Here is a 23,710-nt window from a genome sequence, read left to right as displayed (position 1 = left end):
AGAACTTATTTATATACATAAGTATATAAATATTTTTGAGGGAAAGAAAAAAAGATTTTAAAAGAATTTTTTGTCAACTATGTTACACTTATAAACTGAGGCATTTTATTTTCCTGCTTTTAAAGCAAAAAACACAAATGAGTAATTTTATTAGCCAAACAAATGCCTTCTTAAACATGAAATTCGCATTCCACTTAATAGTTTCTGTAACTTACTTTTTCTTACAACATTTTAAAAACATAATATTAAGACAAAAGGGTCAAATAAAAAAACAAACTTGGAATCATGATGGAATTGAGAGTGACAACAAGTGATTTTTGAAAGAAATATTTACAAATAATAATTACTTAAATTCAACACTCGTGCGTCGTATTAACATTGTATTAATTTAAAATATCGGAACCTAGAAGACTATTGAAATGGAGGAAAGAGCAATTGGAAAACACGAACTTGTGATAAAGCATGCAAAAAGTGATAACTAAAATTTAAAATTTGCAAGTTCTAATAATATATTAAAAATATCAGAGTTTGAGAACCCATGGGAAAAGGGCCCAAAAAATTATCACCACAAAGTGTGAAATTTTTATGAAATCCTTTCTAACTCAATACATCAAAAATAAATAAATTAAGTAGAAATCACAAAAAAAAATGCAGTGGAATCACGAAATATAAACAAGTCCAAAAGTGATTTGTAAATAAATCATTAAAAAATAGTTGTTACTCAAATCTCAAATTAGCGTGTCGTAATGACATCGCAATTATAAAAATATTGGAATTTGAAAAACCACAAGGTAATGTCTCTAAGAATGATCAAGAAACTGTGGATTTAAAACAGAATGAAGGGCATCGAAAAATATTCAAATTTAAAATTTGCATTTTGTTACAACATTGTAATTGTGTTAAAATCAATGTGTAAAGACCTGTAAAAACTATTATTAGCTGCCTAAAAGACTATCATATATGTTGAAATGGATGAAAAAACAATAAGAAAATGACATGGATTCAATATTGAATTGATGTGAATCAGAAGCCTCAAAAAGTGATAAGTTAAACTTGAAACTCTTGTTCCATAATAACAGTGCAATAAAAATAACGAAATTTGGGGCCACAGAATAACTACCATTGTACAGTGTGAAATTAGAATCCTTTTGAGACAAACGTGTTAATAAACAAGTTGAAAAAAAAAGTGGAAATAGCCAAAAAAACCACTGTGAAATCACAATAAAATCAAAAGCGCCCAAAACCGTGCCTTGAATAAACAAATACTCATTTCTCAAACCTGAAAATCACGCCTAAATAACATCGTACGAATTTAAAACATTGGAATTCCAAAAGCCAGGTGAAATGTCTAAAAAAACAATCGAAAAGTGATGTTGATTTACAATGAAATCGACCGCATAAAAAAAAAAACTCAAATTTTAAATTCATATGTCGTGACATCAAATAAATAAAAAAAATTCAGAATTTTTATTTTTAAAGTAATAAAATGTAAAATTTCTTACATACTTTTTCTTCGAAAACAATGCATGAACTTTTAAGCACCTTTAACATAAAATAAGGATTTAGTTGCTCAACTATTTTTCAGCAAAATTAAATACTCAAGTACTTGTAAGGCACATACAAACCCTGTGAATAACTAAAAGAAATAGAACTAAATACACCCTCAAGCAACGATGTTAAATTTTTCCAACAATTAAACTAATCACTTAATAAAATAACAATAAAAATTCACCTTAACTGCAGCAATATCTCCTAGAGTAATTCGTGTTTCAGGCAAAAGATGTCTAGCTCGAATAAAATCATGGTTCAAAACATCCGACAGGGTGAACCTTGATTTAGGATCTGTAATTAGCATTCTTCGGATCAATTCCTAAAATATAAAAATTATTTATTTTAAATTAATAATATTTTTTCAAACATAAGAATCTCAACAAAAAACTTAATTTAACAATTAATAATTTTTCATATCATATATACAGTGGCCATTTACAAAAGGAGAACAATCTTGTCTTTTTGCAATACAAAAAAAAAAAAAAAAAAAAATCCACCATTTACAATCTTCAAGGAGAGAAACCTGCTTTAATGATGCATGAGTGTAATCACACATTATAAAAATATCAGGAAATTCAGTAATTTTCCATATAGCTAATTTTAACACTTTAACTGCACAGTTTTAAAAAAATAGTTTATATCAAATTTTTCTCTTAATACAACTTCATAGTAATTCAAAATAAAAGCAATCTATCAGGTTTTTTACACACAATACAGATTAATCAAAGAGACTGTTATTGTACACTGTTTGATGTTGAATACAAACTACAAACCACTCAGAATTAGTAGGATTTTTAAACTACTTCAAACTTTTATTAACATGATTTATCTGTCTTTCTTTTGAATATCTTCTAAGGAGATTTAATTTTGTTTAAGTTTGGCGCAGTACACCTAATTCTGTCTCTTGAGCTACTTTCTCTCTGTATGCCTGTTAAGGCAGAGAGGTGCGATTGTTCTTGTTTTCCAATGGCGACATCTATGGCCAAGAATTCGACTTCTGCCACACCCGTTGATAAGGCAGACTCATTCATACACCCATAGATCGTAATTTTGACCTGAATCAGACAATGATCAATCTCCAATTTAGTACCCCCAGCGGTATTGATTTCTTATGGGAACATGGAGGGTTTTGCAACTCGACAGATTTAACGTGCTTCAGTCTTGAGCTATTAAACTCTTCTTTCAATCCAGTCTAAACTTCATATCTCAACATTAGTTCTTACGCTGTCCTATTGTGATACTAGTTAATATGTTTAATTTGGATTAGCATGCTTAATAATTTATCTGTATTCTATTGTATTCAAACTTTTAACATTCTCAAAGTTAAGAGAAAAATATTAAGAGCAGAATGAGCTACAATTGTAAAATGAACAACATTTTTCTTTAGGAATTAAATAGAACTGCTGCCAAATAAAATTAATAAAAACAAATCTTTGAATGTCATAAGGAATCAAATATTCTTATAATGAAAAAGAAGCCTAAAAAAAAAGGATAGGTCAGGCAAAGAGACTGAATTTAAGCAGAACATGATGAAAAGATCAAGATGAGGAAAATATGAAGAGACTGAGAGTTTCACTAAAAAAATATAACTGATTGTGGATAATAGAGAAAAGTCTTAAATTAGATTAGGGTCCTTCAAGAGCTTTATCACTAATGGTGATAAAAATGAATTATTTGTAGTAAAATTCACATGAAATACAATATAGGGTAAAGTTAACGGCTACAACTATTGTTACCTTTGCTATAAATGATATGTTTTTCCAGTTACCAGTATTCATACTAATTTGTCCCTGCTCTATTCTTGGCAAAATTGTGTTCATATCTTCATTTGGTCCTTTAACAAAAGGAGTGCACCTAAAAAAATTTTAGTTATTAAAAATACTTTGTTAAATTTTTTTCCCAATAACCTTAATTCGATATTACCCAAAATTATAATTTAATTTTCTTAAATTAATACACAGAAAACAATAAGAAATACAAATAAAAACTAATAAGGTAAATCGATTTTGATACTATAAACAAATATGCCAGATTAAATTTCGGCATATGATTTGCCAAATTGTATGTCAATATTTAATCTGGTATAAGCTCTGTGGCACAAAATAATGTTAATTTAAATTTTCTGTTGTTTTGTTCAAGGATATAGAAAAAGTAATGATAATTTTTACACATGAATGCATAATTCTAAAACAGTATCTCACCCGCAAATCACAAATTTTTTTATGAAAAAGCAAGAAATTCATAAAAAGTAATCTTTAACATTAACAAAAACAAAGATTGCTACATCTTGAAATTCAAAAATTACTTGATATAGTACAAAAAAGATTTTTTTAAGATTTCGTCTTTGCTTCGTTTAGTTTCAAGAAACACAATATTCAGGCATGAACAAGAGTTTTGAGGAGATTTATACAATGCATGACTTTCAACCTTAAAAAAGTACAAAGCTAACCACCAATCGAAACTCTATCTTTAAGTGGACAATAGTTGTAAGTCTCTACAAATAGGTTGTGTAGGGCAACAGTTGCTAAATGGTGTTTGGTGGAAGGGTTTTACCCTTCCACCAAACACCATTTCAATAAGCAATTTGATTTATTTGTTTCATTTTCATATGTAAATCCCCAAAATAAATTTAAAACTAAATTAGATCCAGGAATGTGAATTCAACTGTAAGATAGAAAACCTAAGTTTAGGAATGAAAAATTTCATTCTTCTTATTAAATATTTTCAAAATAAGGTAGACTTTTATAGGTCAATATACTCACAACTGTTTTTACATACTTTATTATTTATAAAGTATATTTGCTGAAAAAAGTTCAATTATTTAATGTCCCATAACTGAAAAAAAAATTTAAAACTACTGGTGTAAAGGATAATCAGCTGCCAATTTTAGAGAGATTTATGCTTAAATTAGGACTTCAATGGGAGAAATGACCACAGAGGCAGAAGATATGGCCTTCATGATAACTCCAAACGTGATTTATGGGAATTTTTACATTTACAAAGCTGGCAATTCAGATTTTATTTCTTGTGTTTTCTATCTGGTTACGTGACAAAAGTTGACGATGGACGACTTAGAGTTCCTCCACATTTTATTGAAAAATTGAATACAAAAATACAAGCCAATGTCTCTTCTATGCATATCATTTTCGATTACTCTTTTATATTTTTGTCTTCTTTGATAAACTTACTAATAAATACTTCATTACAATACTCTCTAAAAGAGCCAGAGTGGCTCCAGAGATAGAGTGTTCGAATTCCAATGAGGTGATCAATCATTAGACCATCGCTAGGATTCGACCCCAGCGATGGATGGTTGATATGAATTTCGCACTCGGCTCATGCATCATGGGTTGGAGTTTTCCTTTTCATGTACTGCAAATGCCAGTTAGTTCCATCAAAAGGTCCTCCACAAAGGCAAACTTATCCCAATACTTGATCCAGGTGTTTCTGGATTTGGTTCAAAATTACAAGGCTATGGTGTTGAAAATTAGTAGTCGAAAACCCAAAGCTGGGTTGGTTGTTCAATGACGGTAATAAAATAAAATATTCTCTAAAAATACTTTTATAACAATATGCAAATTAACTGTTTTTTTGTGAAAATAATGCTTTTAAATTATATTTTTTTCCAGCCTAATTTTAAAATCTTAAATTTTTAAAGATGGATATTTAATTTTAAAGATTAGTAAAGCGAAAAAAAAAAAAGAAAAAAGATCAAGCATTCCTGAAAAATATATAGTTCAAATATAATGCTGTGATTTGTAGCAAAAATGCACATGACAACTTTTACTTTTTTGAGGATTTTACAATTTACAGTGTATCAGCATTTCTAAAGAAAACAATCATAAAATATCATTTCAGGAGTAAAATCATAAATGCAAGATGCTTAAGTATGAAAATTGCGAGTAGATAAATTATACTACTCAATAAGAAATACTTTGAAAAAATTGGATTGAAATAAAGATTTTAATTGATAAAGAAGTTTGCTAAAGCTGACTTTTCAATAAAAAAGAATTTTTAGGGAAAAATAAAATCTCTTTCCAGTGACTAACTCAAATCTTTGTTTAAAAAAAAAGTAGAAAAATTTTATTGCGGGTCAATTTTTGTTTTGTAGAAGATGAAATACTTGTCCTAGTATTTGTCTAAATAAAAACTAATTAAAAAAATATCATTTAGCAAAATATTGTCTACGAAATTGTTTATTAAAGTAATAACCACCTTTGACAGGTATGTTAGATACAGTGAAGACTTTTAAAATGTATTATTTTTTTTACTGTGCTAAAATTCAACCAAAGTACTTATTATTTATTTTCAAAAAATAATTTTATCTATAAAAGGATAAAATTAGTTATAGTGGCTGAAATCAGCAATCACATTATAATATTATAACAACATTGACAAAATTTAAGAGAGCCATTAATAATAACTTTACAATTCAAAATTTTCTTTCTCGCTAATTTTAGAAAATTCCCAATTACTATCCAAATTTTTTTCGACAATTAAGAAATAAACAAACAAGTGCAAAACAATATATGTGCTCTAAAGTATGTGTCAGTTCCATGTCAAATAACTGACATACATATGATATCAGTTTCCCTTGCTAAGTTTAAAATCCTCATGTTAAAAGAAATTTTAATCTTATTTAATTAAACTAATATAAAGCAAAGGTATAAAAAAGTTTTAGTTACATTACTTCTGTTTACTAAGGAAAACAACATACCCTGTAAGCATTATGCTCAACATAACACCCATACTCCAAACATCACAAGCTTCACCATATCCTTTTCTCTTTAAAACTTCTGGTGCAGCGAAATTGAGAGTATAACAAGGTGTCATCAACAGTCCATTCTCTGCTTTCATTTGCTTGGCAAATCCAAAATCAATTATGCGTAATGATTGTGGGTCACTATTTGCATACATTATGTTAGAGGGGTTTAAATCCCTATGGACAACCTAAAACACAAAAAAGCCTACATTTAACTTTCTTTCAATCAATAGTGACTACAAAATATTTAAAATCAAGTCCAAAATACTATTTTAAAAACATTAATTCCAAAAGTAAATTATTTTTAGCCAGTTTTAAAACAAATTCAATTGTAATAAAATAAAGTTTTAAAACCAAAATATTAGAATTTATTAAATAAAATTAACATTTATTTTGGACACAGTATCATGGCTATACTCAAACAAGGAGGGACGACCAGTGAAAACTGTCCAAAGGACAAGTACTGCCGAGCTCCTAATCTAAATTCCTTCGAAAAAGTATGGTGCATTCTTTTTTAAATTTTTTTAAACTACAAAATTGTAGAGAATTTTTATATTCATGCATATATAACCAGTAAGTTTGGTAAAAATAAAACAAGTGGGAGATATTTTAATATGTTTATAGAAACAGATATGTCGAGAGTCAAAATTTAAACTACATTTTTTTCAGACTTTTAACTATGAGACAACAAGTTCGTCTGGCCGAAGTTCTTCAAATAAGAAGAATAAGCCAATAGAAAAAATTGGAGGAAAAGTAGGACAAAAAAAGTAAGTGTTTAAAACATAAGAAAATTAAATTTCACAAGCCTTTCATGAGCTCTTACCATATTATCATGTAAATAAAGAACTGTTTTGGCAATAATTTCAAAAATGGCACTTGCTTCTCGTTCACTGTAGAAGTTCTGATTATCCAGCTTATCAAGCAATTCACCACCATTTAGTAATTCCATAACTAAATAAATAGTTTTTTCATCTTCAAACACCTATGTCATTAAAATGATAAGAATTCATTAATAAAATGCCTTTTTTCAAAGTATTCATCACATAATGAAATATTTCATAAATAGTTGTTACACATTTATACATTGTGTAATCACATCACAAAATTTCAAACTTGGAATAAAATTTTCTAAATAGTTTTTCAGAAATGATTTTTTTTTATATAGAAATTTTTAGTACTATGAAACTATTCAGTCAATTATTTAGATGAAATCTTGAGTATTGTCATTTAAAACTAAATAATTCAAATGGTGTAAAAATGTGTAGTATCTTACAATTCAAAATGTTTTGATCAGAATTAAATAGTAAATAATCCTAAAAATCATATTATGTATGAAATTATCTTTAGATAAATAAGTCTTATGCGAGCAAAAAGTTTTTAATTCATTAAAATAGTAATAGAGAAGGATTAAAACTTCTGACAGCTGTGGTACATAAGTGTCCGTGACATTCTCTTCAGCTGCATCAGCATATTTATGATTTTTTTCAAGAGTCTTTATAATTTTTCTGAATGGGACATCATCATCATAGTTGGCCAGGCAGCCCAATGTGGGCCAATGGCTTCCAAAGAAGATTTCTCCACAACGATTTCAGATTTATATCTTTGATCTCCAATTCTTTTCATTAATTTCAAGGAAATCAGACTCCAACAAATCAGCTTATCTCAACCGGGGCCGGAATGGGATATAATTCAAACTAAATCCACCAAACTTATATTTAATAGTGCAAATAGATGGCTAAAGGTTTCTGAAGTTGAACAATTTTTAAGAAATTTCAGCACTCGTCAAACTGGGGTTGTAACAAAAAACATTTAATGATGTCAAAAAGAGAGGATATTGATATGGAGCTGCTTATAAACTCAAGCATCAATCATTTGATATTTTCGGTCTTTTAGATATGATTCCTACTCAATTTCAGAAACTAAAATTCTGAACTCCTTCCGAAACAAATTTCAATAAAATTCTATACATGTTAGAACAATTTAGTTTTTATCAAATAAACACTAGAAATAATAAGAAAAAATAATAAAATAAAATAATAAAATAAAATATTTTAAAATTTCTTTTAAACTTACTTCATACAAAGTAACAATATTTGGATGCTTGCCGTAACGAAATAAAATTTCTATTTCTTCAGTGCAATCGCTAAGATTGGATTTCTGTACCGCATTCTTATTTATCTCCTAAACAAAACAAAAAAAATTACAAAACAATATAAACATATATGTAGGCAAATGTTTTCATTATTTATTTAGCTTAAAAAACTGTTCTGGTTGATAAAAAATAGCTGAATATGCATAGTTTCGATGTTGAGTTTCCATGACATTAATATATAAATATTAATTTATTCATTAATGTTATTATAAAAAAAATTATGGAGTTTAGTCTAATGATAAATTTAAAATAAAATAATTCTTGAAGAAATATTAATAAAATATTAAATTCATTATATTTAAACGTATCATACATAAACTATTAGTAATAGGAATAAGTGACATATCTTAGTACAACTGAGTCTTTAAAATATAGTTGAATACAGGGAAACCTCTCGGGTGCGATCAGTCTGTTCCACAGTTCCACAGTATCGAAGGTGTCCCAGTGATCTGCGACATTTTTTAACATGGTTTTTCTATTTTTCACTTTTATCTTTAAATTAATGTAATTACTTTTTAATTTGTTTTCCTGTTGTAATTTTTAAGTTCAATGATTTTTTTAATAATTAATTTTAACCATTTTCCAACTTTTTTTCACTTTTAAACGCCATCTAATTTTATTTATCCTTTACTTAAGTTTTAGTCTTTGACTCCTTAGCCAATTGATTTTTTGCATCATTCTTCTCCTTTCTTCCCCAGCTTGTTGTATTTCAGGGTGGCCACTCAAATCAGATTTCAAATTTCCCTGATTTTTCCAGGTTTTCCAGATAAAAATCTTAAAATTTCCAGGTTTTTGTTTCTTTTTTCTTATAAAGTATAGGATGTGTACAAGAAAAGTGTCTATATTATAAAATATTTTATTCAAAATGTTATTTTTTTAACATATCTTGAAAAAAATAATTTATTTTGACAATTTTCAAGACTTTTTATTTATTTTTTAATGCTTTGGCACAAAATTTTGAATCAAAAATCATATATTGACCAACAAAGGAGCCTTTTTTGTTTAAAATTAAAATATGTTATAAGAGGTTAAAATGAAATAGAAAAAATTAGCATTAATGCAACAATTTTAAAAATTTGTCGACAAACATTGCTGTTAGTGATTGTAAAAAACTGTGTGATTGGTTGGTTTGCTCAGAAAAAATAATTCACAGATTTCTTTGAATAGGAGTAGAAAAGCTTTCAGAAAAAGAGTGCGATATAAAGTCCATTATCATAAAATTATAACCAACTAATTTTTGGAGAATTTTATAAAGTTAAAAATACAAAAATATTTTGTCAAAATAGAGAAAAAAAAATAACCACCAAAGCATCGGAACAAACTTGAGCCATAAATGGATTTAGCCCAAGGACAAAATTTAAAAACAGAAGCTAATATCCTAATTCCCTTTTTCCACCAGAATCTTACCTAAATTCCCATAGCGGTCAAAAGTTTGCACATTTGTTTAGCAACCGTGGAAGAATTTTATATGGCATTCTAGTTTAACAGAACTATAATGGAGCAAATTTTGATGCAAGCAAAGTATCGCTAAGTTGATGATATTTCAACTGTTTGGCGATACATTTCCGTTAAAAAAAAGTGGGTATAATGGATGAAATAATTTAAATTAAGAAAATTAGCAAATAATTTAAATTAGTGAAATTTGAAAAATCATCAAAGAAAAATTTCCAGCTTTTCTTTAAAAATCCCTGATTTTTCCAGGTTTTTTCCAGTATAAAAAAAATTCCCTGATAATTCCAGGTTTTCAAGGTTTTCCAGGTGAGTGGCCACCCTGTATTTAATGGGGCTTCCCTTCTTGCAGTTAGGGCTCTCCCTGATTGGTCAATTTCCTCAAACCTACCTTAAAATCTACTTTTCACAACCATTTTTCGAGACATTAAACCTCTGGGACTCTTTTTTTTTTTTTTTAGATACATATTTTCCTTTTATAAATTCTTACCCTGGTGAATTTAATTAGAAATTTTTCTGTTGTTACGAAATTCGACTTTCTTTTTTCTTTCTTTTGATGATTCAGCATTCCCCCCCCCCCCAATTTTATTCTTTTAGTTCTTATTTTATTTTGTGCTATCGATTTACGCAAGGTCGCAATGCGATTGTTAAAGATATGCTTTAATTTTTGCTGTAATGTTTTGTAAAATAAAAGTTGTTTTTGCCCATCATCTTCTGGTATGTATTCACTTTGAGACATGATTAAATTTTTCTTCCTGACTTCTCTTTAGGGTTGCTCAATGTTATGGCTGAGTAACTCATTTTCTTTACATTTTGATTCTTTTTTTTTTCCAGAGCACAACCTCAGTAGTTATTTATATCATTATTTTTAAAATACTTGTACTTCTTTTCATTACGCGTCTGCATTTATATATATATTTGTTCCCTCTTTGTCTTTTACCCTCCCTCTCATTTTTTTAAAATTATTGTTATACATCATTTCCTTCTTTTTTATTTTCTTTTTACTACTTCTTTATTAATACCTTCCTTTTATTTCTCCCTAAAATGATCGACAAGAGCCTATGAGGGTTATTGTGCATGACTCTCTGTACCAACCACTAAATTTATTACTTACGATCACGAGCCCTTACTATATCTTTTTTAACATTTTCCCTAAAATTTAGGTCGATTTCGATTTAAATTAAGATCTTTTTCATTTTTATTCTTTAAAAATTCCAATATAATATTATTCTTTAAACTTTCCCATATTTATTCACTAAGATCTAATCTTAAACACCCTATTAAAATAAATAATATTTTTAACACTATAACAGAAGGCACATGAATTTTTTGCAAATGATTTCAATTTTAGTCAGTGCCATTTTGTTGGTGCAAAAATGCTTCTTCTGTTGAGGTCATGAATTGAAGAATTGATGATTAAAAGTTATAAGGGTCTATAAAAATGATCCCAACTGATATAATTATGTGTAAAAACAAATTTACCAATTATGAATGATGAAGCTATTTTAAATAAATAAAGCAGTTACGTTTTTTGTTTAAGTTTGCATTTAATTCAATATCATAAAAATTAGCTTTAAAAGATGAGAAAAGGTTTGATTATCTGAGATGCTTGTTTTTTCTAAAAATATATATTTTTTCAAATTTAACTTTCGCCTCTAAAAGTAAATCATTGACAGCAGCATCCTTAGTATACTCTGAATGCAACATGAGGTTGTATCGTCAAAAAGAGCTCTTTAAATAAGAGCCTCACACAAATATTTTGATTACATTTTAATTCACTTATTTGTTTTGTTAAATTTTTTTTGGATATTTTTTAGAGTTTCCTTATTTGACTTTTTCCGCATTTGGTGCAAATGTTTTCCTGGTCATTAAGAGAGGCTTCAATGGTCTCTCCTAAAGGTTTTCTTCAACACAAGGTCTATAGAAAAAAGTCTGTGCCTCCCAAAAGTGGTCGCAAATAGAGATGGTTGCTACATAGAGGTGGTCTTTCTTGCGAGAGGTTTCACAGTATGATATTAAAAAGTATATATGAAAATGCGTTTACATAGAAAAATTAAAGAGTAAGATATTAGAGCGATTAAACAATTTTACTTAAGAAGAAATTAAACAAAACACTTACTTTAACAGCAAATAATTTTCCAGTAGATATGTGTATACATTTTTTGCATATTGAAAAACCTCCCATTCCAATAGGTTCCAGTGTTTTATATTCCTTTGAAAAAGAAGTCTTACACAATTGCAATTCAACCTAATAAATAGAGTGAGATTATTTCCTTAACATTTTCAGAAGTACATATTAAAATTTTACTATTAAACTACACCATTTATTAGATTAGACTAGTTTATTTGATTTACTAGTATTAACTTTGATTAAGATGGCTGAAGTTTGTAGTTCACCTAAAGTTTCTTACATAAAATATTCTAAGGTTTATCTGCTGGGGTGAGTTAAAACTTAAATTCTAAAAGTAATAGCAATGGCTAAAACAACATTTTTTATACTCTTCTAAATATAAAGGTTGCCCAAATAAAAAGTCCATCAGTGTAATTGTGACGTAAAAAAACAGTGATTATAGCATCACCATAAAGGGTTATAAAGTGCATCTTATATTTTATACAACTATCTAGTAAATTTATTTTAGGGCTTTAAAATAAATATAAAATTGTGCTATAAGTGGATGATCCCATAGCCAAACAATAGCTTTATGTAATGCTATTGTAATGTAATTGTTGAATGATAACTGTTACTGGTAAGAACCGTCTAAAACAAAAAGTTGTGAGAAAATGGTGTAAAAGTTTTTGTGAAGGACAGACATCAATATCAAAACTTACAAGACCAGTGCAAGCAAGCGACAGTGATTTTCAATGAATCTATAGGTGATGTAGATAAAATGAATAAATGTAATTACCACTCTTGCACTGTTAATGCAGAATTTCTGACACTGTTGTGTCTACTTTTCATTTGAATAGTCCTTATAACATCCTCTTTTTTTTAAAAAAAAATTGCTAATAATTTATGACTAAGTTAATACTTTATGAAATTTAGTTACAGTGAATGATATTAATTTACTAAGTAAGCAAAAGATAAAATATCTTAAGTACATCAGTTACATAAACTCTTTGCATTTAAACGAAACTAATGATATAACTTGAATTTACATTACATAAATCTTCAAATGATTAATGTTATATCTAAAAATGTAAAATACTTCAATATACATTTTTCATTGTAATTAGATGACAGATACATCAACCAGGATATATAAAATACATACTCTGTTATAAATATTGGAAACTTCATGTCCATCAAACAAGTTACTCTCAATATAGCTAAAACCTCTAAACAATTCATGAGCAGTAGCACTAGCTGGTACACCAGGAGAATCTGAAATATAATTTCATAAGTTATAAAATTATGAGTTACAAAATAAGAATTGTCTTTTTTTCAATATTTACCACAAAGGTTTACAAGAGGTACTAAAAATTAATGATGATCTGAAAAATGAATACTGAATTGAGATAGAAATGTAGAGTCTGCTGTGTTCTGTTAAAATAACCATCTTATCACTAATTTTAAAACCGATAACACAAAGTGTGTCTACAAAGCATGATGTTAAGCAAGAAATTATAAAAAAAGATACCTTCAAATTAACAACAATGTGGTGCAGTCTGAAGACAAAATTAACAGAAACCCAAGCAAAGATTTCAGTAGCAATGGTCTGACATATTGCAAAACACATTGTTTTGTGGTATTGCTTTTATGATGTTTTGTTACTTTTATCTTTGCTGCATTGCTATAATTACTTTAAAGTTTTATTTCTCTTTCATAAGTTTTCACCTGCCCTTAAATAATTTAGCCAAAAATAAAAAAGAAATAGCAAGTATAGCCCTACTTATTTTGTGATGGTGGTAACAGCCAATAAGAGTTGAGTATGCTTTGGGGGCTTGGTTAGAGGAGGTGAGAAAAAAGGAAATGACACACATGGTTTTGGAGAGCTGAGGAGAAGATACAAAGATATGAGGACCCTCAACAGCTAAGTTACATTATAAAATTTTCTATCACCCCATAATTATTTATTTATTTATTAATTAGCAGTGCAGCTTCATAATGTATAATTTCATGTTAAAATTTTTATGTACCTATTATTAATTGGAATGAATGCCTTCCTGGAACAAAATTTGTAACTCTAAATATCTTAAATGATCTATATTAAATAAATAGTTTTAACACCTTGTAATTAGTGATCATTCTAATGATCTTGTTATCTTCCTTAAGAGTATATTATTTTTAATTGTTATTCATTTGTATTCTTATCTTAATGTGTGTGGTGATGAACTGAACATCACCACAGTTTTATAATTTACTACACTTGGCAGCACCATCTGTTGATAAACTTGTAGCCAGTTTTGAAATACAGTGAGAACAAATATTCCAGTTCAGGGAGCAAAATAACGCTATCTGCGAAACTACTAAGTACATCGCTATCTGCACAATTATTTAGTACAATCTCCTTTTAATTTTGAAAACAGCATTGGAATAAATTCAGGTACAGAAAACAAATGAAAGCTATCAATAAAATTCCAATATGAAATCTTCTTCAAAATTTCTTCAATTTTAAAAATTGTTGGATAATTTTTTGACACCTTGTAATATACCATACAATATACAAAAGTTACATATCAAATACATTAAAAATTGTGAAGAAAAGTATAAATATTTTTAAAACGTTATAAACTACAGTGAAATTTTTAGAATGAATCAGATTAGTTTTCAGAGTTTATAAAAGTTAATATAAATTTTAAAAATTTAAATTTTCCTTTTTAGAAGCATATTTTTAAACCAGTAACACCAATTATTTTATTTATTTGATGGTAAGAGTACAAATTGAAACTATCTTTACAAATAATCTTGAATTTAAAACAAGGAAATATGTTAAGGGTTTTTGTTTACTTTTTTATAATGATATAAATAAAATAATTAGATTTAAAGAGCTGTAGTTTTAAACATAATATTTAAACAAATTAGTTACATTGAAGTTTAATAAGATTAAGGCCATTATGTTGTATTTTACCACACACTTTAGACGCTATCTTTAAACACTTTCTAACACACATACATGTACAGTATGCAAAATAAAAAACAGATTGCCCTGAATAGCTTTTGATCTAATGATTCAATCTTCACATTCTAGGACTCAATCTAAATGGTTCGAGGGGGTGACCTTAACTATGCTAATTAATTATCGCAGACAATATTTTGAGTTACAAAACAAGACAAAAAAACTTACTTTCTCAGAATAATCATACCTTCCTATTGATGGATTCGGATTGCTGACACCCAAAATATAGGAGGTATACTTTGGGTGTCTCGAGAACTTTTCCAACAAAATAAAAAACTTTTGCATAAAATTTTATAATTCATTTATACAAAGATAATTTCAGGCAAAGAAATAAATTTTTGTAAATATTTATTACCTTTTTTAATAATAGTTAAAAAAATTTGAATTGTAGGGTGTAAAATTTTTTTCATCATTTAAAAGTATTTAATTTTACATGGCAAAGTTGGTCAAATAGCTTCTGCAAAATCGAATTTTAAAAAAGTCATATAGTTAAAAATATATAAGTTATAAAAGTATAAGTTATAAAATACATATAATAAGTTATATAATACATATAAAATACATAAGTTATAAAAAACAGATAGTTATAAAATAAATTTCCTATAAATTGTTCCCCTGATTTTGTTCAAACTTTGTATTTTGTCATTTAAAATTTTATTCTTTAAAATGATGCAAAAACTTGTATATCTTATACAAATCATAATTTTTTGACTATTATTAAATAAAAAAATAAATATTTTCTAAAAAGTTTTTTTTTGCATGGAATTACCTTTGAATAAAATTTTTTTTAAAATTGTGAGCAAAAATCCTTCAATTTGATTAAGAAGTTATCGAGATATGACAAAAACTCAAAAATAAAATTAACATTCATCACCTCTGATCGCTTTTCTGACACAAATACGGGGAACATATTTTCCGAATTGTGGCTACCCCTTATGTTTTGGGGGTCAGAAATCCGAATTCGTTGGAAAAAAAGGTAAGTTTATATAGAGAAAGTACGTTCTTGAATATGATTTCGTAACTTAAAATATTATCTGCATTATTTAAATAGCATATTGAGGTCACCCACTTGAACCATCAAGAATGCATCCTAGAATGTGAAGATCAGATCATTAGATCAAAAGTTATTCAGGGTGGTTCTTTTTTTTGGCGTACTGTGCATGGAATGTATATAAAAATCACATTAATTTTAATATATATTGAAAATTATTTACTATTTAAAAATTAACCAATGAAGGAAACAAAATTACAGCAAATTAAATTCAATTTCCTTATTGTAAGTAACAAAACAATGTTTTCACTTACTTGTTCTAACAGTGTTTTATATGAACACAATGCAATCACAATTAAACATTTTAATTATCGAGTTACAGAAATTTATTAATTCAAAAACATTACAATTTTATCCTATATCATTGATCAATATAGTTAAGTTTTCATTTCTTTTCAAATCTTCAAAGAATTATTTAATGCTTTTTTTAAGCCAAATCCAATTTATTTATTTCAGTAAGACGTCTAAAAGATTTCTTAATACAATTCAAAGATTTTTCAATACATATAAAATTATTGTTTAAAAACAGTTAATTATCTTATGGATGAAAAGTGTAATTTACCGGCATTAACTTCCTGCGTAGTTCTTTCACATATATTCGGAGGAGCAGCTGGTATAAATGGTGGTTTAACTTCCTTTGCATACAGTTTAACAAAATCGATGGCAGCAAAGAAACAATGTTTTCGCATTTCAGGACCAGTTGCTGAAAAAATATGAAATTAGTAAATTTCGAAAAAAAAAAACAAACAAACAAATAAACATTTAAAAAAGGAAACATTAATTCTTACATAATCTATTGTCTGGATTGCGCTTGAATAGGCAGCGTAGCAAACTTTGAGCAGGTTCACTAAGGTAATAAGGCATCTGTAATCTAGCTCTAAATTATATACAAAAATAATATAATTGAGTTAAAAATAAACTATGAAAACAATATATACCCGTTATTTAAATTTAATCCGAACTTACTTTAATATCTGATCCATAGTCTGTTTTTTATTTGAGGAGTGGAAAGGAAGTGACCCAGTTAGCATTTCAAACTGCAATAAACAATTAATAACAGAAACTATTTTGGTAATAACTATTACATACCATTATAAAAAGTTATCATTAAAGGGAAATGTTACCTTACCATTAATACTCCAAATGACCACCAATCAGCAGCCGTAGTATGACCTTTACGACTCACAACCTCGGGTGCCATGTACTCAACAGTACCACAAAAAGAAAAAGCCTTTTCGTTGTTTAACGATTCTTTACACAGACCAAAATCAGTGAGGCAAATGTGACCATCTTCTCCTAAAAGGATACTAAAAGAGAAATATATTAAACATAGTCAATTTTCTAACAAATTGAATTCATAACTCTAATTCTAACTATAACTTAATTTTTCATTTGGACAGTGTTTGCTTAGGTTCCTCACTCTTATATAGTCAAAAAATATATATTCGATTTTTTTTTTAAACTGCCAGGAGCTTATTGTATTAAGTTAAACACAGTCTGCAAACAGTTACAAGCATAATAAAATATTAAAATAGTTGTTTAGGGTTTTCTTAAATTATCAAACCAGTAATATGACCTTCACAACTCAGATGCCATGCACTCAACAGAACCACAAAAGAAACTTTTTTCTTTATTAGTTTAATGATTTGATGGAAAAAAAATCCTTAAAGGCTTAAAATTGTAATGTACATCAACTATTGTGTATTTAGTAGAATCTTAACATTTATAAGGATAAATAAGTGATGCAGTATATAAGTTTTAAGAGTGATGTAATAATATCTTACAGTTTCCGTTGATCTGGGGCAACTAAAATTTAATCTAGACTACCATAAAATAAATATTAGTGGGCCCATGGAGAAATAATTGATGTAAATGATAGTATGTTGCTTTGTTTTTTGTTTGTTTATGTAAATAGACCAACAAAAATGTTTACAGACTAGCATTATCTTTCAGTTGCTGGTTTTTCAAACCAGTGACTAAATTTTCTTAATTTCTGCATAACCATGTCTTTATGAGATGATTTAGAAATGAATAATTAAAATGAAATATTTTATATCAATTGTAGAGTATTTGAAGCATGGATTTGAAAATTATAATAAAGTCTAGTAAAAAGTGCATGTTATTTAAATATAGACATTAACAGGAAATTAACAGAAGTTTACAGTTGGTAGTTGCACACAAACACTGACACATTTTATTTCATAACTAAAATAAGAAAAACAATTGACATTTTCAAATCAAATTAATCAATTTTGGTTTGTTTAGCTTAAGAAATTTTAAACTCTCAGAAAATAATTAAACAAATAATGTAAAAACATATAAAATTTGGCTTTGTTAAACATTTTTTAACGGCAAATTTCATTATTTACACCCATAAAGCTAATATGTTTTATGAAGAATTGCAGTTTGTAAAATAATTGCATTATATAGATCTCCTACTGTAATAAAAAAAATTATTATTTCAGAAAGAAAAATGAATAAAATTACTTTTCAGGTTTTAAGTCCCTATAAATGATTCCTAAACTATGTAAATGCTCAAGAGCTAAAACCAATTCAGCAAGATAGAACTTTGAATCATCCTCTGTAAACATAACCTATGAAAAAAAAAAAAAAGGGAAAAAAAATTACCCTATAAATTAATTTTTTATAAATAAAAAAAAAAAAAATCTCCCCTAGTTAAATATTTTACTTACATCTTTGCTTAACCTGGAGAATAGATCACCACATTTTAAGTAGTCTAAAATAAGGTACAGTTTACCTTCTGTTTGAAAAGCTGAAATAAATATTGATAAAAATTTTAAAAAGAAATTGATCACAAAAATTTATTATAAAAATTAAGATTTCAATTAAGACAAGACAAACAAATTTATCCATCTTTACAAGTAAAAGAACATCATCAATTTTTATTAATAAATTATATGTATTGAATAGTCTGTTTCACTTATAAAGCCAGAAACTTAGAGGATTTATAAATAGCTTATATTTTTATTATTTTTCAATGTTACATTTATTTATCATAAAACTAAATACTCCTATTAGATGATAAACACAATCAGAAAATGCAAAATAAAATAAACAGATCATAGAACAAATTTGACCTAATGGTCAAAAGTTTATATCTTATTAAAATGTGGCCTTAATGGATTGAAGCATCCACCTTAAATATGCTAATTAATTAGTTAAAACAGAAAAATTAAGTGTTTTCTTGTAAAACAAAAATAAGAAAAAAAGTATGGACAGACGCTGCTCCAATCCACAAATACTTTAATATCAATCCAAAAAATAAAAAGTCAGAGAAGTTAGAAGTTTAAATTTCTTATTGACTCTATTTTTAGAGATTTTTTTTCCATCTGGCAAATGCTTAAACAAATTGTATTTGTTTTGCACAAAATTCTTATTAAATTTTTTACATTAACCAAAGCTACAGACTTTTAAATGACAGTTTAACAGATCTTGTGATATAAACATTCAAAAGTCTTATTTTTGAATTAATTTTCATTTCTCAATTCAGACTATTTTGTTTAAATTTATATTTAAAGAATTAAAATTATACAATAAAAGAAAATGTTAACATTTTTAAACTATTGTCTTTAATTAAGATATCAATAACATAAGTATTAATTCAGTGAAAAAAATTATTTTCGGATTTAAAGTATGCTAAAAGAAATGTAAATTACTACACTCAATTAACATTGTTAGGTAAACAAATGGTTTTTGGTAAGACTATTATTCAGAATAAAAAAAAAAATAATGTAAGAACAGGGTGTGTGGCCAAATCTCAAGGGTACAAGGGACGTTTAAAATTTTTTTTTTCAATTTTTGAGCTACAATTTTAAAATTTACAGCATTTAGTTGTTGCATCTTAAACAGACTAAGCATGAAGTTTGGTGATGATTGCTCAATTAGTTTAAAAATAAATTAAATTTTAATTTTAAAATAAGCACCTTTAGAGTACTTTTAAGCACTCAAAAAATATTTTTAAGCACTATATATATTAAAAAAATATAAAATAATTTTCAAAGACTCAAGTTTATCATGATCATGATTATGATAAAATAACTAGTTCCTGACAAAGAATTCTTTTCTTGATTATATTAGCCACTATAAAAAGATCGAGAGATTTTTCGGTTTGATTTCAGAGGGTGGAAAATGAAGCCTGAAATTGAGAATATCTTACAGAAAGCAGTAGAGTTGCACATGAGAGTGCAAGAATCTCACCGAACCCAGCTCAATAAATGCACATGTGGATGTAACATGATTGGCGCTATCATATGTTACGAACCGACAGTAAGCGAAATGGATTGTGGTTGAATGAATTGGAAAAATGTTGAATAGAACAATGTGAAAACAACGCTTTTGCATAATATGCAGTGAAAAACGACATGCTAAACAAAGAAATCTCATTTTCGAAAAGGGGAAATTAAGACCTTTTTAAAAACACCCCATAGAAAAATCACCTTTAAGGGCTTTTATAAAAAGAAAATAAGCATATTTAAGCACTTTTTAAAAATGCTATACACCATGAAGAAAGACAATATTTTTCAAAAAAACATTTTAAGTTCACACATTAAATTATTTAGTATCAAAATAACTCAACATCACTAGCATAAGTCCAAAATGAAATAAGTAACTGGAACATATGAATTTTCAGTTATCAAATTGAATGACAATTTTTAATATCTTGAATTTAGCAAATATTTTTTTTAGTCATGAGTCATTCCTTTTGGATTTTTTAAAACAGGTTTTGAATGTTATTTATTCTCTTATAGAATAGTAAAATATTATTTTCTATTTTACAGATCAAGTATTTGACTGAAACTCACCATAATGCAATTTCACAATAAAAGGATGATGGACATCAACTAAAATGTCCCTTTCAAACTTCGATCGTACTCGATCTCTCACTGAAATAAACAAATTTCTCTCAATTTATAATGAAAAATTTAATTTTAATTTAAAATTTTATAATTCAAAAATAAGTACAAAAATTAGAATCATTTTAAAATGCACTTGCATAATTTTAGTTATAAAAGCTTAAATCATTTTTAGGTGAAAAGGCAAATAAAATTTTTTATTTTAGGAAACGCAAATTATATTAATAATAAAAAATAGTATTTTGAACCTCCTCTCAAGATAACCTCATGTATTGTCTCTCTCCCAATTTAATTTTTATTATATATAGAGAAATATGACAAGAAATTATCAAAAATAACTTTTTAAAAATCTATATTTAACAACAAATAAGGAGCCATGACGGCTCAGTGTCTAAGGCACTGAACCGTCACAGTGAAGAACTGGGTTTACATCACCAGTAGCAGTTTGCAGCCCACCTAGCTTCAGATCAATGGATACCAGCTTATCTGAAAGTAAAGGTGGCCTGTGTGCAATGCAGACTACATTATCACTATCATGTTGAAATTGTGAAGCCTGAATCTCCATGACATCCATGTTCCCCAATGGGCTGTGGTGGAAATGTTTTACCTTTTTTTTCAGTAAAAAAAAAAAAAAAAAAAAAAAAAAAAATACAAATTTTGTTGCAAACTTTTATTAAGGGAAAAAAAGAAAGGAAGAATTCTAAATTTTAATTTTACAAAGAGTTTTTAATAAATAAGAAATAATTGTGACAAATAATTTCATGTGTCGTGTGAGAAAAAGCAGGATATTCATCTTTTTATTTATGAATTTGCAGTACTGACATATTAGTTTAATTAAAAAAGTTTACAGCATTAAATTTCTAAATTAGCATGACTTCTTACAAGGAGGCACTTCTCCATGCCAGAAAATTTTATTGATTCAGAAGGTGTCAGTTTTACTCAGATTTCACTGCAATCAGATTTAATAATTTTGAAAATTCCTTATGGTTGCAAAAAATGTGAAGAAGTATCTTTTAGCAGTTACAGTATTCAATAGCATACATTGATTGCTTCAATACTAAAGGTAGGTTAAATTAAATACCTACCTTTTAAAGAAGCCTTCTTCAAAACTTTCATAGCATACAAAGTGTTTGTATCTGGACCAGCAACTTTCTTTACAAGGTAAACCTGAAAAAAATATAAAAAAAGAATTCTATAATTCAAACTACAGTTAACTGTAAGAATCAACACAAAGTCTTTCATAAGCAAAATAATAGATTAAAAAAATTTTTTTTTTTTAGCAAATTATAAAAGGCTTCAAACACAAATCAAATACTTAATGAAAATTACATAAAATAAAGTTATTAAGTTTATTTATGGCCTAAAATACATTTGCAGCATAATAAATAAGTAAATATTAATGTTTCGATTTCCTAATAAAATCTTAGTTAATTTCAATAACATCGAAATAAAAAAGTTTTATCTAGTCTAAATTAATTGCATTTCATTCCCTCACTTCTTAAAACGATAAATAAATAAATAATAATAATAAATAAATAATAATAATAATAAATAAATAAATAATAATAATAAGTAAATAATAATAATAAATAATTAACTTGACCCTAATTTAAGAGTATTTTTTTTTTTACTTTATTAAAAAAAAACAATGAAGTTATATATTGCAGGGCATGCTTTTAATAATTCAATTTGAACAAAAAGCTTAAAAATGCAAAGGTTTATAAGGTTTTTATGCAAAAAATTATTCACATATATAATTTAACTTTGGTAACTTAAATTTATAATTAAATTAATAATTTAATTTTAACTTTTTTGGCTAAATAATTTAAAATAAAAAACACAGCAAATTTATTTTAAGAGAATTGAGTTCTTTTCCAGTTAATTAAACTATGAAAAAGTTAAAACAGGAACATGAAAATTCACAAGAGCCCATTGCTTTTCATGAATTACATCAAATCATCTATTTTAAAAACACTTCAAAAACTTCAGTAATTAAAAAAAAATAAGACACACTGAATTTTTTATAAATGCAGTATATTTTGAAAAAAAAATTACTATTTCTATCTTAAAAAAACATCAAATTCTAAAACAGAGGGAAAAATTCACATTAAAAACAAATGTTAAAAACTAAAATGGACAAATCAAACATAGGGTAACTTTTAATCAGAAAAAAACAATTCCTTTGAAAAGTCATAGGCTTCAAAATAAAAATAGCTAAAAATGTTTCAGTTGTCTGGTTGTATTAAAAGTGCCGTGATTTTCTTTAATTATTTTGATACATAAATATTAATAATTTTAATACATAAATATTTCCATTTTCTAAATAAATAATGCTTTTATTATAAATTCCTTAATGGTGTTTCGTATTTGCAATGTGAATAATAAATAAAGATTTTGGTAAAACTAACAGAGTAAAGGCTCATTAAATTAATTCTTGATTAATATCCTTCGCTTATAAAGTGAAATATTTTTTATTTTAATGAAAAAATAAATAAAAAAATATTATTAAATTTTAAAATTATTAAAAAATTAACTTAACAATGACTATGGAAAGTGAAAAGCAAGATAAGATAACCAAATAACTGATAAAATAGGCATTAAGCTAAACTAATTTATTTTATAAGCAAAACTTATAGTCAAGAAAAAAAAGGCATAAGACCAACTTTTTAATAATTTAATTATGACTTTTACAGAAATACATTTAACAATATTGTTTTAATGTATTATAGTCAGGGTTGGCAGGTTTTTGACATG

At 26.8% G+C, this 23,710-nt stretch overlaps 1 protein-coding gene across 1 annotated transcript in view; it reads right to left on the bottom strand.

Annotated features, from left to right (window-relative positions):
- LOC107456412 (ribosomal protein S6 kinase 2 beta) overlaps nt 1-23,710 on the bottom strand; it is a 37,848-nt gene that overhangs the window by 811 nt on the left and 13,327 nt on the right. The window contains exons 4-18 of the mRNA XM_016074266.5: nt 22,042-22,123; nt 20,906-20,986; nt 18,776-18,855; nt 18,570-18,676; nt 17,212-17,389; nt 17,049-17,119; nt 16,871-16,959; nt 16,645-16,785; nt 13,187-13,296; nt 12,034-12,162; nt 8,387-8,494; nt 7,137-7,295; nt 6,269-6,501; nt 3,288-3,405; nt 1,733-1,870 (exon numbers count right to left, since the gene is read on the bottom strand). Coding sequence (XP_015929752.3) covers nt 1,733-1,870; nt 3,288-3,405; nt 6,269-6,501; nt 7,137-7,295; nt 8,387-8,494; nt 12,034-12,162; nt 13,187-13,296; nt 16,645-16,785; nt 16,871-16,959; nt 17,049-17,119; nt 17,212-17,389; nt 18,570-18,676; nt 18,776-18,855; nt 20,906-20,986; nt 22,042-22,123 — 1,824 coding nt within the window. The remainder of the gene's footprint in view (nt 1-1,732; nt 1,871-3,287; nt 3,406-6,268; nt 6,502-7,136; nt 7,296-8,386; nt 8,495-12,033; nt 12,163-13,186; nt 13,297-16,644; nt 16,786-16,870; nt 16,960-17,048; nt 17,120-17,211; nt 17,390-18,569; nt 18,677-18,775; nt 18,856-20,905; nt 20,987-22,041; nt 22,124-23,710) is intronic.

Source organism: Parasteatoda tepidariorum, chromosome 1 (assembly GCF_982258835.1).
Source record: "Parasteatoda tepidariorum strain Cologne lab strain chromosome 1, Ptep-v5.0, whole genome shotgun sequence".
In the NCBI taxonomy this organism is placed as follows: domain Eukaryota; kingdom Metazoa; phylum Arthropoda; class Arachnida; order Araneae; family Theridiidae; genus Parasteatoda; species Parasteatoda tepidariorum.
Note: the sequence above shows the minus strand (reverse complement) of the source record. Positions and strands in the feature narration are given on the sequence as shown.